At 37.7% G+C, this 17,927-nt stretch overlaps 1 protein-coding gene across 1 annotated transcript in view; it reads left to right on the top strand.

Annotated features, from left to right (window-relative positions):
* The window catches only part of PREX2 (phosphatidylinositol-3,4,5-trisphosphate dependent Rac exchange factor 2), a 190,491-nt gene that overhangs the window by 160,259 nt on the left and 12,305 nt on the right, over positions 1-17,927 (top strand). Inside the window, exons 38-39 of the mRNA XM_076329593.1 lie at positions 1,951-2,141; positions 14,006-14,108. Coding sequence (XP_076185708.1) covers positions 1,951-2,141; positions 14,006-14,108 — 294 coding nt within the window. The remainder of the gene's footprint in view (positions 1-1,950; positions 2,142-14,005; positions 14,109-17,927) is intronic.

Raw genomic sequence — 17,927 nt, 5'->3', positions numbered from 1 at the left:
CTGGGGGGGGCGGGGGGCGGGCAGGGAAAGGAGGAGGTCTCTTGCAGCATTTTGTCCCACCTATGTTTTAGGGGTGTGTGGTGCCATGTGGTTCTGTATCAAAAGGTGTGGCTGGAGGGCATCAGCGTATCTGAGAAGGGGAACCATGCCTTTCATTTTTCATTGTGCTTTCAGAGCAATGCGATTGCTCCAAGAGCATGTGGGGGGAGAGCAGGTGCAAGCAGAAATTCTTTGTTCTGAAAATTGGAAGGGCTGTTCCAAATTAAATACTTCAGCATCCCACTCAGAAGGCTTTCTTCTGAACCTCCTCATTTAGGCTTTCTTCAAATGCCTTCATCTGTCTTTAAGCCTCTGTGACTGAGAGATCCCAGGGGCTATGAAAATTCATTTAATGCGCTCTCCTATTGTTGGAGAGTTAATGCCCATACGGCAGCCCAGTAAGGGAAAAAAGAAGTTCCTAGGGTCTTGCCTACACTGACTTCAAAAGTGATTGAGCTACTGTCGCTTGAGAAATACAGTGATCATCAGCTGAGCCCTATGACAGACTAAAATTTTATGTCGATATCATCCAGCGTGGGTGTTAACAGGCTGATAGTTCCTGTTTCTTGGATCTGTGCTGGACCGCATGGGAGGGGAGGAGGACATGTGCCTGTGCCTCTCCTTCCCTGCTGAGTCAGCAACTTAACTTTCTAAGCAGTCATAGGTGCAGCAGGAAATATTTAGCTATATATGGAGTGCTTTTTACCCCTAAACCTGTTCCCTATCTGTTTCAGTGAAAAGTTCAAGGGCAAGATAAAAGCATCTCATAATCCAGATCTGACCAAGGGATGCTAGGTTAAGCTAATGCATTTATTTTGCAATTGGAGCAAGCCAAGAGTGAGTGCATGATCTCAATTTGTGGCTGTGACTTTTGCTCTATTTTCCATAGCTCTGCATTAGTAAATGGCACCAGTTAAAATTAATTTAAATGGATGCAAGTTAAAGCAATAGGACCTAAACCAAGTTAAATCTATTCGTGCCCAGGTTTAAGTATGCTGATTGTTAGAATTGATTTACTTGACCTCTATGCTTTCCAATGAAGTAACCTTCATATAGGAGCAAGTGAGGCTGCCATTTCCCTAATTAGTTAAAACTGTCTTCAGGGAATGAACTGTCTTTCAAAAAATTGATTCTTTGAGTAAGAGGGGGGTTTGTTGGAATCTTTAAGTGTTTCTGGAATAAAAAGAATGGGGAATTTGGAATTATGAGGTCTGCAAAACTGTCTTGTTGACATCTCCGTTATACAAAGCACTATGAGATGGTGCCTTTCATTACTAGACTGCTCTTGAAGGTTCCTTTTCTGAAGCCTTCCACTTGAAGCTGCCTTCTTTACTAGGTGGATCGTTTATTTTCCATATGGTAATGCTGAGGTTATTTTAAGTCCTGTTACAAAGTTAACTGTTCTTGCTTTGTAGTATGTTTTTGTCTGTTCATTTTTGTTTTTCCATGTTGTTAGTCAGGATTAGGAACTAGACATTTGTATAAATAAAGGACAGTGTTGTCTTAATAATAAGCTGATTTTCTCAGCGAGTCAATTAACCAGTCTTGGCATCCCTCCTGTATGTGCATACAGTTGTAGATTGCCTCTTCATGGCTTCCCTTCTTTGGCAATACCATTAATGGAAATGGGACTGATGGGTCTATTTGGTTTATTGAAGTGAAAAACACTTCTGTAGGCAGGACTGGGAATGAAACAGTCAGTGACGGTAAGAATTTAAAAGTTTGAAAAAGTTGTCATAGGTCATGTAACAGAAGACTGTGTGCTGTGTATTTACGTTACGGAATTTGGCTTCGGCTTTCTCAGCCAGCCCTGCCGTTCCGTCTGCATCTGTGGTGACCTACTCTAAGAGAGCATTTCATGTGCGCTCAGTAGCAAATATTTAAATCTCTCTCTCTCTTCCTTTCTTGCAGCTGATGAGGCCTCTCAATTGCTTGGATGAACTCTACCGACTGATAGGGTCCTTTATCCGATCCAAGCGCACCGCTGCCTGCGCGTACACTGCGTGCAGTGCTTCTGGAGTTGGATTGCTTTCAGTGTCTTCTGAACTCTGTAGCCGGCTTGGAGCTTGTCACATCATTATGTGCAACAGTGGAGTTCACCGGTACGACTATTTCTTTTCCTCCCTTTGTTTCAGTCAGTCATTCAGTCACTGCAGGTTGGAGACTGCTGCTTTTTATTTATAGAGAGGTCTTACACTAAATGTCTAGTATCTTAGACTAAATATCTAACACACTTGAAAGATTTGTGGTGAAATTCTAGGATTCTAGATTGACAGAAATGAGCAGTATGATTTTGTTTTGTGTAGTTGTAACGGATTGTTCCTCATTCAAGTCAGTAAAAGGCAGAAATCTTAACTGATAAAGCAGAAAAAGGAAGGTTTCCTAGGTGAATAACACATACTATATTAAACTCTTAATACAGGCAAGAACTGCTGAAATTCGTATGCTAGGAGGAATCGTAGTAGAGCTTGTTTCAAGGAAAAAAATGAAACAGAAGAGATACGCATTTTTGCAGGTGTACCTTATGATAACTAGACGTTCAGCCTGTAGAACAGTTGATGTGATTAATACTATATCAAAAAATGAACTGAGCTATGATCAACTGATCTTTGTCATCAATGCTAAGAGATTTTAATAGAGAAAAATATATATGACAATAGCGTCATTATAGAGCTCTCTAGTACTTCATGATATTCATCAAAGTCGGCAATATGTTTATGTTCCAGCTGGGCAGATTACAGTTTTTTTGTACATTATACCAAAAAAGCAAAGACTACAATTGGAGAGGGGGAAAAACCCCAACAAACAAAAAACCAAACATAACCAAGAATCTGATGCTAAATACCTGCTCCTTTTTTAAGAATTCCAAACTGTAGATTACAGGTAGCAATATGTTAAAAATATGCTCCTTTGTTTCTGATCTATGCAAATCCGTATTTTAGCGGACTTGGTTACCGGTATGTTGTGTTAGAATGAGCATTACTTTCTCCTCATTTTAAGTAATGTCCTTTCTTTCAAAGAGCTTTGAGGAGGAAAAAAAAAAAGCAACATAGCTGCAATGCAGATTATCAGGCATGAAAAACAGGAAAAGCTCCATCTATAGCCAGCACAATTAAGTTGTATAAAAACAGTGCTTGCCATTTCTTTTAACAGAGTTTGCAAGACTATTTGTGTTACTCTCTATCACTGATACAAGTGTATATAGCATGCTGTATACTGTACTTTATTTTAGGCAATAGCAGAAAAAGGCTGTCTTCTTTAACACTAGTCACTATACCAGATGAAGATGGAAATACTATATAGCATGGACTGACATGAAGTTGTCATTTCAGAGGACCATGAAGCTATACAGCTTTTCTCTGGCTCTTTATCTTGGTTTCAGTTTCATGTCTTACGTGATCAGAAAAGACTTTGGGCTTAATTCTGCCATTTTTTTTATAAAGCTGAAAAAGACTACCTTTGGGTTTCATTATGATTTCATGGATTAATTTCTGAATTTGCCAGTATATTTGTGCCAAAAATTCTTATAGTTTAAGAATAAAGTCAGAGCAACTCTAATAGTCCCAATAAACTATTACCCCACAGTGTGTGGGTCACAAATTATTCAGAATAATTTGGTGACTGAATAAGGAGTGGTATGCTTGATTCCGAACGTGAGCTGTTCTTAGAGGAAAATAAATTATTCATCAAATTTCTGCTCAAAACTAGGGCTAATTCAAAGGTATAAACTATTAAATGTCTATTTAAGTATATTTAAAAAACAAAATATTGGAAGACCAACATAATGGATTTCAAGACTATATTATGAGCAATGGGAATGAGGTTTAAATGTTATGTGTGGGTTTCCATCTAGATGTTAAAGGATTCAAGATCACCTGTTTACATAAAGTAAAGGTGCAAAACACTTTTCTCTAAAGCATGGCTAGTTCTGCTTTACAGCAAGTCTATTTGACTCCATTTGAGCTTTCGTACAAGATAGTTACTTCACTTGTGCATTAATACCGCCTTTGTGGAAACATCAACTCTTGGCATTATTAGAGACATTTTAAGATAGGCCCTCCAGGAAAAAGGAATGCATTACTTGAGATTTTATAGGTACTCAAAGAGGTTTTGCCCTGAATTTCCAAAAGTTCAGAAGGAAACTCACGTATTTAGAGACTAGAAGGGATTCTTGTGCTATTACTTTTTCAAGTGGTGAAAGTTGAGGAAGTTTTTTTAACAACAGTTTCCTGAAGTTACCGTTGTGCATACAAACTGGATGGATGAAGAAGTTTTTCCTTAGAATTTGAAGTCATATAAAGTCACTTTGTGTGCTGTTTTCTCTTTCTGGCCTCCCTAGGCCACATCTCTACAGTCCAGCACTAAGTAGGCTTTGCTTTTTGGCATTCTGAAATTGCCTTTGCCCAGATAAAAAGCTTCTTTTGTCTCCAGCTAGTAGGCTTGCTGGGTGAATTTTGTTCCCGACATTTCTACTGCTAAATTCTGCTGTGTTTTTGTGAACTTACTCCCCTTGCTGCTCTGCAGAGTGAAACTGCCTTGCAGCATCATGAAAATCCCGTAAGGAGGACAGAAGAGGGAAGAGTAAGATGCTGGATGTGATTGAGTCCCGTAGACATAGATGATTTTGCTTGTTGCCGGCAATCTTGAAGGCCTAATTCTTCTGTTGGGAATAGTATTTAATCAGGGCAGATAATCTTGCAAAATAATGCTCTTTAAGTTGTAAGTTAGTTCTTTAGAGTTCAAGCTACTGATTTTCAGTAAGAGAGGATATTTATCTCTGGTTGTATTCAGCAATGTATCTGGCCTTCTGTGTTCTTAGAAACTAAATGCTGTGAAGTGCTTGATTGCGATCAGTTGCAGAAATCCACATTTTGTAGGCCCAGACCAAGGACTCGCAACTGTTTTTTAACACTATGCCACGGATATTAAATGAGTTGAAAACTGGTATTATCTACAGATGCTACTAGGCAAGCAGATGGGGGAAAGATGTGAAATGTCCTTGCAGGTTGAACTTTGAAAGTATATTCTTCACTTATCAGTCTTGCCAGCTTAAAAATGAAGAATAATCAACTCAGAGCAAGGTTCCTGTATGCTTTCTTTTAAAAGCCCCTCATTTTAGCCTAATTTCTATGATTGGCCCCTGATGGGAGAGAATGTCTGAGAGTCTGTGGAAGAGCTCAGGGTGCTCTGCTGGTCAGCATCTTTCTTTTGTTCATGGGGAGCAGGAACTGAGCAAACCATTAATCTGTCAGAATTCAGATATATTTAATAGACTTTAAACAAAATATATATGAACCTTCCCTCACTCAATTTATCTGTCTCTTACTGAACTGACTGGAGAGCCCTTTCTGTGTTTTCTCAACTTAGGTGTCATGGATTGACAGGGGGCGGGGGGGAGGGGGGGTGTCTGCCACCCCTCCTTCTAACCAGAAGCGAATTCCAGATAGCTTGGGAGGGAGGCACTGGGTGGCAGTCCAATGCAGAAGAGGCCAAGAGCTATGAAACAGCAGCTTTGTCTGCTTTGACAGTGATTGCTGATCTCTGGATCAGCAGTGTCTTGGTTTCTGACTTCTCTGTGATCCATATTAAATTGCTTTTTACGCCGCACTAGGCTAAAACAGCTTGGCAGAGTTCACATTTTCATCCATATATCCAAGATAATGCTGGGGATTTTGAATTGCTGGTGATTGCTTTGCTTTGATTTTTATTATGACAGTGTTTACCAATTTACATTGGAGCCTGAAATCCTGTATCTATTTCAGACAGCAGTTCTTTTCAAATGTATTTCGATCACAAGAAAAACAAGGATGGGGAAAAATAAGTCCCTTTAACCTTCACTGTCCTAAGTGACATGTGAATACTGCAAACTCCCCTTGGATTATCATAAGTGAACATGCCTTGCTGATCAACATCAGGAACAGAGCTCTAAATTAGTCCAAGAAATCAATAGTTTGCATTTCCATTTTCCCTTTTTTATCATCCATAATTATATTTCTGCCTGCCAATCAGCTGTCACCCTGTAAACAATGCTCTGCTTTCTTTACTTGTATTCATTCTGTTTGAAGTTGTAATCACTCTGTACAAATCTAAGTGATGAAAGGCACTTTTAAATTTTATTGAATCATGGTGCTAGCTCCTGCTTGAGGGAGAAGAGCGAGACTGCACTACACAGGCATGCCCTAGCCTCTTTCCATGCCAAAATGAAATTAGGTGCAGCAGCTGCAGAAGTCTGTTCAGGGACCACAGGCCTTACAGGCTCAAAGGAATCATTTAAAGCATCCAAATGAAACAAATCCCAGGTTTATTTAAAATTTTGCATTTCCTGGAGGATCGAGAGAAAAGAAGTCTTTTATAATCTTGATGAACCCCAGAAAAATCACTGTCTTATTTTCTTTTCTGAATTTTAATTTCCCCTCCAGAAAGTCTCTCCTTAGTGTTACCATCCTTCAAGCAGTGGGGTTCTGGCTGGCAGACACTCGGCTGAATGATGAGACAGGTTTTGCCAAGGGTTGATTATGCTGTCTCCTGTAGCTGGCACAGCTCCTGCAATCCAGCTAAACCTGCTCCATCTTCCACACAGTGAAGCAGAGTAACACCATAAGCTGTCCATCATGGCAAGCTGCCTTTCTGTGAATCAAATGAAACAAGGTGAAAAATAGGTACTCTGAATTTATATTTTAGACGTTCTATCGTAAGAATTCCTCCTTTTAGATTATTTTAGAAATTTTCCTGTAGGAATTTAGTTCTGAGCTCAATGACTGTGTGCTACCAAAAAAATAAGTCATCTCCTTGAAGTTTTACAGCTGTATTTAGGCTGTCTATTAGCTCCACAGTAAGAAGGCTTTTTGGGATCAATGGGACTACTTTCAGGAGACAGGTCAGCACAGGCTGAAAAACTAATCCTTGCTCTTCTCCAGCCTTCTGGTCTAAATTGTGCTTTTAGTCCTGCTACCTTCCCATTTAGTCAAGATTCCCTTCTTCTTTTTAAATGGCAGTTTTGTTATGTCTGTCTACAATTAGTGTATTTTTGTGATACTTTACCTAATTGATGCATAAACAAACTTTTGTTTTCGTAAAATAATTTAGGATAGTGGAGTATTTAATTCTGTGTTGGTTACTATTTGAAAACAGTTATGTAATTGTTCAATATGCGAAAATTTGTCTTAAGACGATGTAAACGAGACAGCACAAACAGGTTGCTTCTACAGTAATGATCATTTTATTTTGATCTATATTTGCCTTTCATAGGCAATCTGGTACATTTTTGCTTTGTTATCTCTAATACATATGTGAAGGACTATAGTCTTAGAGTTCTCTTGCATGTTTTAAAGTCTGAGACGCTATTTCGTTTAAAATGCAATCTGAAAATGCAGAGAAGTGCATAAAATGCATTGAGACAGATAAGATGGATCTAAGTTGTTACTAGTACGGATTTCAAGGTGTTCTTTTTTGTATTTGGATTCCTTTTAACATTATGGACATTTAGTAGCAGGGTTGACACACTGCTCAATCACCTTGCTCTGTAGAATCATCCTCTCACACTCCAGTTCCCACAGTAATGCCTTATCTGCAGTCCAGGTCTTTGGGAGAATCTGATTCTTCCTTACAAAAACTGCTACGTTACAACAAAAATAGAATAGGTCCTCTCGAACAATCTAAAATTAAAAACTTATCCATATCTCCTTTAATGTTTGAGGTGGAAGAGAGTTAACTGACTAACCTAAAATATTACAAGACAGGAAGTAAATTGCAATTTTCCAGCAGATTTACTTGCCTGCTTACATGGGAAGAAGCCTTTAATGTGAAAGACTTTCTGCACAGAACAAGACATATTGGCTGATGCTGGGTTTTCAGTTGACTTTAGATTTTTTTGTTTGTTTTTGCAAGTATGGCTGAGAACGAGCAAACAAAAGGCACGGGATACGTTGAATCTTTTGGAAATGCTGTTCTTTCATCAAAGAAAGAATATTTAATGGTGGAAGTGCCTCCTTGCAACATTTCCAGCTGATTAAAGGTGGCAAGATCTTACAGGAAGAATGTTTGTGAAAAGATGCTCTGTGCAGTTTTTTAACAATGACAGAAGATGTACAGTGCTTTTTGTTTTTCCCCATTATTCTTTGAAAAGCTCTCTGTTTTAAAAGAAGATAGAATAGTCACATTTTATTTCTAGAAATAGATTGGATGATAGTAATCTTCCAAATAAACTACAAAACAAATCATCATTACCTACTGCATGTTTCATGCTTCAGGATTAAAAATTACTAATATTGAATCTAATAAACCTGATTAAAACTATATTTGTAAACTACAAATATAGACCAAGGTTAGGTCTGAAATATGGCTAGTGTATACTTACCTCCCAAGACTGATTCTCTAGCTTGATAAGTTCATGCCACCTACTTGAAAAAGTCAGAAATCTTTTGGTAGCTTGTGTTTGAAAATACCTGGTAGAGCTGGGTTTGATTATCCTGTCGTGGGATGGTGGATGTATGCCTGATATAGGAGTTGGGATAAATTTATTTTGAGGTTTGCACAACTACAGAATCACAATGGTGCCTCTTGTGAAGGAAACCTGTACATGCTGATGCTTAATGGATAAAAGGCAGAAGTCCCCTTAGCCATGGACTATCCATTTCTGTGTGGTGTTGTAATATCCTCCACAGAGAGTCACTTTTCAAAGCATTGTTTATGATTACTGAACCATCATAATGGAATAAATACATTTCACATGCAGAGTAATGGCTTGCTATATGTTGGCAGAAATAACAGAAGTTTTGGACTAACCTTCAGTGGATGGGTTCAATCCGAGGCTGATTTTAAAGTAGTGGTCTTTCCACACTGGGAACATCTCAGCTTCACAAAGGTTCATAAAGGGACTGAACCTAAGTCCTGAACTCCAGTAGAGTTTTATTGTAGTTGTAAAACGCAATATTGTAGTTTAATGTACGAACTTCGTGCTCATTTTCTCTCTAATACCTATTGGCTGGCCCAACTTCCCTCTCCCTGCGAGATGAAATTCTGTTCAGCAAAGTTTCAGTGTACGGGCACAGAGAATGCAAACTTCAATTTTACTTGCATGGAGACATTCCTACAATGAGAACAGCTTAGAAATTGTGGGAGAGTCTTGAGTTAGGCCTGTCTATACTTTTTATGCTTATTTCTCATAGTCCTGAACAACATTTTCCTTCCTTTCTAGGTTTCTCATGGCCTATTTTCTTCTTTGGGTTACTCATCAGAATCAATACATATTGCCCAGGCATCACTAGTAGTTATAGAGAAATACCGCCGAAAATTTTACCCCAAACTGACTTACTTTAGTACTAAGTTCTTAATTGCTGCATACCCTGACATAAATAATAGCTGCTCTATAAGCAGTAATTTAAATGACGGCAGAAACAAATGAATACTTAATAGTGTAATTGGTTTAAAAGGTGGTCAAATGTAGGTATGATTAGCTTATGATGTATGGAAAGAAAAGGAATTAAAATAACAATGGCATTAAGTTACATGTTGAGTAGAAGCTTTAGATTTTAATTAGACTAAGCATACATGCATCCTTTTCATATTTTTTTTTTTCCTATTCACATAGCCAGAACATAATTCATTTTGACATCTCTGACTGTGGTAACTACTAAACCAATTTGTTTCACCTCATCTTTTCTATTCAGGGCATTTTTCTAAGGGATGTTGTGATGCATCTTTGGAATTAGGATGGCTGGAATCCTAATTGAAACCTGAGAATAGATTGAATGATTTACATTCTTTTTACTCTGGTAACATAGATCTACAGTTCGCTGAGTGGCAGCTCTGTAGGTAGTGTACATGAACTCAAATTATTTTTCCTTTCAGGTGACATTAAACAAGCTATCACAAAATAATCCATTTCTTAGAAAATTTGAATCTGTTTTCCTCTTTTACAACTCCATTTTTCAGTGTAGATGTATGTCTATCCAGACAATTTGCTGCCCTTTAGTAAAAATCACATCCAGTCAGAAACAAACGGACTATTGGTGATAGAAAATGATTTAACCTCTTTTGTTCAGAATGGTCTGATCCAGAAGATGTTTGAAAGTTTGTATTTAATCTTTACGTCAATACTGTCATGACTGATGGGAGACTGGGGGTAGCAGGCAGGGGCTGTGGGAGTAGCTGCAGCCCCTTCTGTTTCTTGGAAACCAAATGGGCGAAATGAGGAACTCTCAGCCCAGTTGTGCTGGGAAAGCCAAATGTCTGTGCTGCCTTGCTGCTGTAATCTGTCAAGGCAGGGAATTTGTGATTCTAACTGACATAAATTCTGAGATGATGAATTTGGGTCTTTTGTTTTTCTGGCATAAAAGAAGGGATGAGAGGAAAAGAGAGGGAGTGAGAACAGATTTTGATTTGTTTACAGTGTAAAATATATGGGTTTGAGAATTATGCTTCCCATAACAGAATGTTATGAGAGCATCGAAGGAGTTTTTCCCTTAATATTTTCCTTGTTTGATTTGTCTGGGCTGATTGCATCCAAATGACCAGATACTTCCAGTTGTCAGAACTGCTTCCAAATTGCTTTGTAAACTTTAATACCATCTGCTTATTAGCTCTCAAAATGGGGGAGAAGGGTGGTTTATTACATATTGCACATATTTGCTGACAATCCTTGATATTGAACCTTGCTCAGACCACCAGAACAGTCTTACTATATGAGGAATTTCCAGCTTTCATATTGTTTCATAAAATTGTACAAGTTCTATTGGCTTAAATTTGCATTTGGTTGATCTCTGTATGCTTGGCAGTCCTATTGCTGAGGTACTTCCAGTTATGACTTTTCCATGTTACCATCTGATGTTTTGTGTGTGCATTTGTTTCTTTCACAGCTGATTTCCAGGGTAGTTTGATTTGTGATAATGAATATGTAGTAATTCAAAAACTATATTTGAGGAGCTGGAAGAAAGCACCAGCATGTAAATATAGGTTTACTAGTGAGTCAGTTCAGCATAGCACCGTGGAAGGTTTATATGATGAGTTTTATTAGAGGATGCCATCTCATTGATTAGGTATTCAAAATGAAGCTATTTGAGTGTTGTTGTTTTTTATATTTAGAAAGTAGTAACCTCATTTCATAATTACATGACAAAAGCCATAAACAATCATTTATATTTAATTCTGCCATTCATCAGACCTTTTACATGCCTCAGGAGAAACACAGAAAAATAGAATAGACTAGACTAGTTCAGCTGGAAGGGACCTACAACGACCGTCTAGTCCACCTGCCTGACCACTTCAGGGCTGACCAAAAGTTAAAGCATGTTGTTAAGGGCATTGTTCAAATGCCTCTTAAACACTGACAGGCTTGGGGCATCGACCACCTCTCTAGGAAGCCTGTTCCAGTGTTTGACCACCCCGTCTGTAAAGAAATGTTTCCTAATGTCAAGTCTAAAAAAAAATCTAGCGATATTAAATCGCATCTCTAATGACATATTATATTGAAGTGAAATCATGCCACTGATCCTATTTTAACATTTTTAACATACTTTAACGAGTAAGAATGTTTTTAAAAGAAACAGTAGATGTATCTCACCAGCATTACTGTAGGACTTAACCTCAAATGTAAAATGTTTTATTAAAGAGATGTGATAATAGTTAACATCACTGCTGTCATCTTGAGTGTCTTCACTACTGATTTCCTAGGATATGTTAAAAATACTATCTTTAGAATTAGTGGGTTTTTGCCTTGAGGTGAGATCTTCAATTTTAGTCTGTTTATATGTTTCAGGACTGTACTGTAGTTGTTGCCTACTTCCATAGTAGCCTATTAAAGAAACTTTCATTATGCTATTTTACTGTTTGTTTCTGCGTTTCCCACTCTGGTTATGTCTTTATCTACACACTTGGCAACCTTATTTCTGAATCATGGTTTGCATTGTCAAAATGTACGTGGCTCATAGTGTCCGTGATCACCAGCGATTTCATCAGGTTTTGGATAGCGAGCGGTTTGGCAGTCTTTTTCAATCACAAGATTAGCGTTTGCACCTAATTCTTCAAGCTGACCTTCACTTAGGAGGTTCTTTTGTTAGTTTTGATTCATGCATGCAGAATATGATTTTTCTGTTCTTTCAGTCTTTTGGGTTCCAGGAAGATGGGATTTATGGGAAAGTTGGCTCAGTAACTGGTTGGTTGAAAGCTGTACTTTGAGCCCATTAACCTCTATTACACCCACAGAGAGACTTTTTGCCCTTTTTCTCTGGCTTAGATTACACCTGTCAAATCAGATTTCAGATACGTTTGCTTTTTCCCGTTGTCAATGGGACAAAGCTTCCTTTGCAGTCTGTTCTTGAAGGTTAGATGTTTAGATTTTGGTGCTGGCAAATATTATGAGCGTGTACTTTATTTGTGCAGTATTTCACCTTTCAAAGATAAGATGAAAACACAGTGTTTAGAATTTGTAGTCTAATATTTAACTATTGTCCACCTTAATCAAACATATAACATAAAAGATCAATAGATTTGTGCTTCAAGTTAACTGAGGTCAGTGTATACAAGAAACTGGGGAATAAAAATTATTTCATTACCAAGGAAAATCACTTAGGTTATAAATTTTTAATGAAAGCCATTAATAAAGCTACAGATCAAATTTAATATCTTCTATACTCACTCCTGTGAAACTTTTTACAGTCCATAAATTTACTTAAGTGGTATTTAAAATGTGTCAGGGTTTTTTTTTCCAGTAAGAAAATAAGCACAGACACATTTTTCCTCCTACAGATCTTCTGCTCAGCAAAATGAGTGATTGAAACATATTGTCTCTTCTGTGTGCATAATATAAGCTATGCAGAATCTTTTGGTCAGGATTTTGCCAAAAGGCTACTCAAAAGTATGTTTTAACCATGTGTCTTAGTTTTATTATTTGAACTTGAAATATGCAGCTTTTGTCAGGTTCTGCTGAGGTAGGATCATTTTCTGTACACCTCATCTTTCTGGTTGAAGAGATTTGATTATTGCAGTACTTTGGTTGTGAACAGAAAAATCATCAAGCAGCTTGTTGGTGCAGAATGCAGCCACTCTCACCTCTTGGATGATAGCAGCCCTCAAACGTGCTGGGCTTTTCAAAAAGTACCTGTTTCTACTCAGTTTTATTGCCTTTATCTGTGAGTCTTCTACAGCTTTTGGTCTTGATTGTATGAGAAACCATCTGTCCGTCCTTGTCCTCACCATTACAACTGAAACCGGATGGCATGTCCAAAATGACCTTCCCTACTACTTCTTGTCTGGTGTGATGACAGGTTGTCCTACAGAAAGATCTTTAGCTCTGAAACTTTCCTGGTTGCTCTGACAAAGCAATTACAGCCTTTTCATTAGGATGTGGTACCATGATCAGTTTTTGTCCTCAAGTATTTACTTGAAAAAAGATTGTCGAAGTAGGAGAAGAAAGTTTATTTGAAGGAATGCCCTATTTATTTGTTTTATTTTTTGAAAGGGGGAAATGTCTCTTTATTTGGACTGAACTGCACTAATGTGCCATGAGAATAACCAAGCTAAATTAATGCAAAAGGTCAGGATCCTGGTACCAAAGCTGGGGTCTGCATTAACAGTGGAGGGTGAGAGATAACATGTGCAGAAACCACCTGGAAAGGGGTTTATACAGTTACAAGAAGTTCTTCTCCTTGGGTTGTCACTCTCTCATGCACTTGCCAAGCCATAGTTGGGTTGTGGTTTTTGTTGTTTGGGGTTTTTTTTAAACAACAGCAAAAAAGGCAAATGCATTTGGTTGCAAGTCAGCAGGAACACTTGTTACACTCAAAATCTTTCTACTTATGAAACATTTTAGTGTCTAGGCTAATGCCTGCATGGGTGGGGGAGGGATAGGGGGCAGGTCTACTATGTAATTTTTTTATTTATAACTTTTTTAAAAAAGATAATTGATCTAAAAGCAATTATTTTAAGGAAATCACTGCTAGCAGATAGCTGACTTCTGTCTCCATTGCAGCTGCACTCTGAGTGTTACCCTGGAGCAGGCGATCATTCTGGCTCGGAGCCATGGGCTACCTCCTCGCTATATCATGCAAGCTACAGACGTCATGCGCAAACAGGTAAGATGCTCACTATGGGTAAGATCTTGATGCTTCCTAAGAAGACGTGTTATCATCAAAGAAGAATGACTTGACCAAGCATTTTTTAACCTCCATCTTAATGTTGTGTAATGTCTGTGTGTTTTCTTAGTTTGAGTATTTTGTTGGGTTTTTTTAATTCTCTTCCTTTATTGTTGACTGAAAGGTGGTTTTTTTTTTTAATAATGGAACAGGCTGTTTTTAACCAGATGCTTGCTTTCTCTGTATGTGTAAATGGATCAGAATTTTTACAGCGTTATGATTTTACTTAATGATTTTTGTATAGTAACTGCTGTGGCATTGCCTTACATCGGAATAGTCTGTTGAGTAAGACAATCTTTATTTTAATATATATTATCCATAAAAATAACTTAAGATTATTAACTATTGTTAATAAAAAGTGACTCACATACTGAATGAAGGGGAAGTGTAGGAAGGAAGGGGAGAAATAAATACCGTGGTTCTTAACTTTCCAGGCAAGATTCCTGAGGACAATGTGCTTATTTTGAAATAGTGTTTTTCACTCTTTGGTCATAATAGACTGTTACGATTTAGAGGCTGTTGTGGATAGATAACAACCTCAACATGAACTCTTAGTGCTAAGGTATGACAAAAAATGCTGGATTAAAAGGCAATATTAACTGAAAATGTGGGATATACTCTACTGTATTGGCACAACTTTTCCTAGAATATCTTGTTATCAGATAAATACTTTCAAAAGGATGTTTGGAATCTTGGAAGGAGTTCAAAGGAGGAGCACGAATGATCCAGAGGTTGTTAGACAAGGCTTAGGAAGTGAAGATTAAAGAGCTCAACCTATTCAGTTGATGAAAGAGAGGTTGGGTGGGGGCTTAATCACTCTGTGTGCATATGGAACATACATCCCAGCCTGTGGTAGCTTTCAACCTTATGACAAAAGCATAAACAAGATACAGGATGGACTCAATCTTGAAATGAAAAAAAGATAATTAAATATTGGAACAATCACCAATAAGACAAGATTCATAATTTCTAGCGTTTAATTTGCATCTAATTTTATTATTTTCATAAATTCTGCTACATATTCTGTACAGCAATCACGGCTTAGTTATGAAAATGATTAAACAGCTGTACTTTACTTCTAACTTGCCGTAGATAAAAATACACACATGCTAGATCAAACGTTTAGTCCGTTAAAGCAATTGTGTAGATATTCTCAGGCCATCGATTCTGATCAGTTCTATGTAAGTGCTGCTGCCTAACATGGATACATCAGAGTAATTAGTCTCATTCCTTTTCATATCGGACTTTCACTTTATTCAGTGCATAAATTAAGTTTCTGTGGTGAATAAATACCCTCAAGGTTCTTGAATCAGATCATGTATGTCTGCTCAGGAATTACAGCTTTAAGTTGACTTGAAAAGAAACCTACTGCTGTATAAGAATAAACTTTCGTGTATAGGTTGATATGTCTGCTCCTGAAGTTCTAGACAAAAGGCAGATCTGGGTATTTTGCAATCAAAAAAAGTGGACGTAGAGTTCTGCATACGTCTGCTTGCAGGATGTATTCCGTCAAAGGGCACATTTTCAATGTACAGTTCTAGACCATTTTCAAAAATTCTGATTCATTTGTGGATCTTCTGCAGTTTATTAAATGAAAACGAGAGACAAAATGAAAGTAACTTGCATGGTTTTGAGCAGCTGTAACTGTACTTGCTCAAATAGAGATGTAGAAAGAAGCCTGCAGTGGAGCTACATTCTCTGAAGTAAAACAGCAGGTGATCAATAGCTGTTAAAGATACCAATATCTCAATACCACCCACAGACACTGCAGAAAAGTCTGCTAGTATATCAAGCCAGACTTCTTTCACACATTCTTCCTCTTACAGGAAACCACTATGGCATTTAAGAGAGTAATAATCTTGTTGTTATTTTAAATCAGTCTTGGAGTTCTGTAGTAGAAATACAACCCTCCATTGTATTCTAAATGTTTTGGAGTAATTTCAACAATGCACTATGGCATTTTCTAGAAACCTGTTCCGGATTTAATGTTTAAATTATCTGTAGGATTTAACTGTCAGGAGCATAATGCAGACCATAAAACTTGGACGGGGGGGGGGGGGGGGGAAGCTTCTTGGGGTTTGATGCAGAACGTTGAGTTAAAGGCAATACATGTGTATTTTTCCTGGCTTAATATAAAAACCCTAAAAACCAAAGAAAAACCGATTTATACCCTGAATCTTTTGTGGAATAAAGAGATTAGCCACAGGGAGGTGCAAATGAAAGGACATCTATTCCATCTGTTATTCTGGAGAAGCCAACAATGTTAGCTCCTAGCAGCATCAGGTTTCCACACAGGGAAATTGTTTCTACTCGAAGCTGGTATCTCTTCCAGCTTGGGCCACCAGTACTGAATGACTGGAGACACCTGACTGAATGGATGACCTCAGGAAGTGTTTTTTTTTCTTTTAAATTGAATGAGGTCGTGATCATGTTTAACAAGACTCATAATAGCCCCGACTGTATTGTTGGAACAATTTTCAAAGTAATTGCCCTGTCAATTATAGTTAGGTATTCACAAGCAACTGTTCTGTGAGAACTAAAAAGATGAGACCAACTTGTGAGAGCTGGTATGAACTTGGGTCTGTGGGATGGTTTTAGTTAAGTGGCTTCTGTTTTTCATCTGCTAATCCAGTCTAGATTAATTTTTAAAATAAAAATTTTGACAAAACGTCCCAACTATCTTTTAGTAACTTTATTTACTCATGTATGTTTATTCATGTCAACATCTGTACCCACAAAATACTGTGTAAAGCACCCTGACAGGAGTGTATCTTCAGGATGTAGCGTGTGTGGAGAGGACAGAGGCCTAGGAAAGGAGCTGCAGGAGGGCACAGGGCTCTGAGGAAGAAAGGTAACTAAAAAGCTGATAAACAGAAAAGGCTAGGAGAGAATTTGTCGTGTCTTTTAAGTGAGTAATCATTTTTCCATGCCTTTTCATGAGTATAACAGCACTGCATTTTGAATAATTCTCATAAGAACTATACTGATTTAGAGCTCTTTGAGCAGGGCATAAAGAGAATCTGTTTTCTTTATGTGACTGGTTCTTGCTATCCTTAAATTAGTGTGTAGTATTGAAAATAAACCTATCATTTTTTCTCATGGCAGTGAGAATACTAGTTCATATATAAGAGTCCAGATTGATGGTGGTGTCTCCTCAGAGCTGCCGGTGTCTTTCACCAGTGCTCTGGCAATACCGGTACGCAGAGGGAAGCATTCTGGAGGCACATAGCATAACTATCCCTTATGCCTATGTCAGATGAACAGTGTCAATATTTACATCGCTATAGCTTTAAGAATAATATTGGAGAAATATAAATTAACAGTATATTGAAATAGAAATGGTATAATTGTGCTCAGTGGAGACAGAGATGTCATGTAGCAAGTTGCTAGTAATTCTTGAGGGCGTTTCTTCAAAAGAAATAAGAATCTGGTGCTTGTAAGTAAGGTCTAATTTGTTCTCCTGCTAAACAATAAATTACACGGTTGTATAAAGCTAGACTCCTTTTTAAATCAATGCATTTGATTTATTATGTGAGCAAGATACTAAAATGAATTTGCCTAGTGAGTGATGCAAGTAAAAATAGGCTGGTTGTGTTCTCAGAGGTAGTCACAGCACTGATGTTCAGGATCTACATGTGATTAATTTAGACAGTTTTCCCATGTATATGTATATTTTGGCTCTCAGTTATGTTAATCATATACCGATCTTAGCAGTCTGTCACGGTGGGGTTTCTTTATTATGATAAAATTTTAGAAAAC

Source organism: Aptenodytes patagonicus, chromosome 2 (genome assembly GCF_965638725.1).
Source record: "Aptenodytes patagonicus chromosome 2, bAptPat1.pri.cur, whole genome shotgun sequence".
NCBI lineage: Eukaryota > Metazoa > Chordata > Aves > Sphenisciformes > Spheniscidae > Aptenodytes > Aptenodytes patagonicus.
Note: the sequence above shows the minus strand (reverse complement) of the source record. Positions and strands in the feature narration are given on the sequence as shown.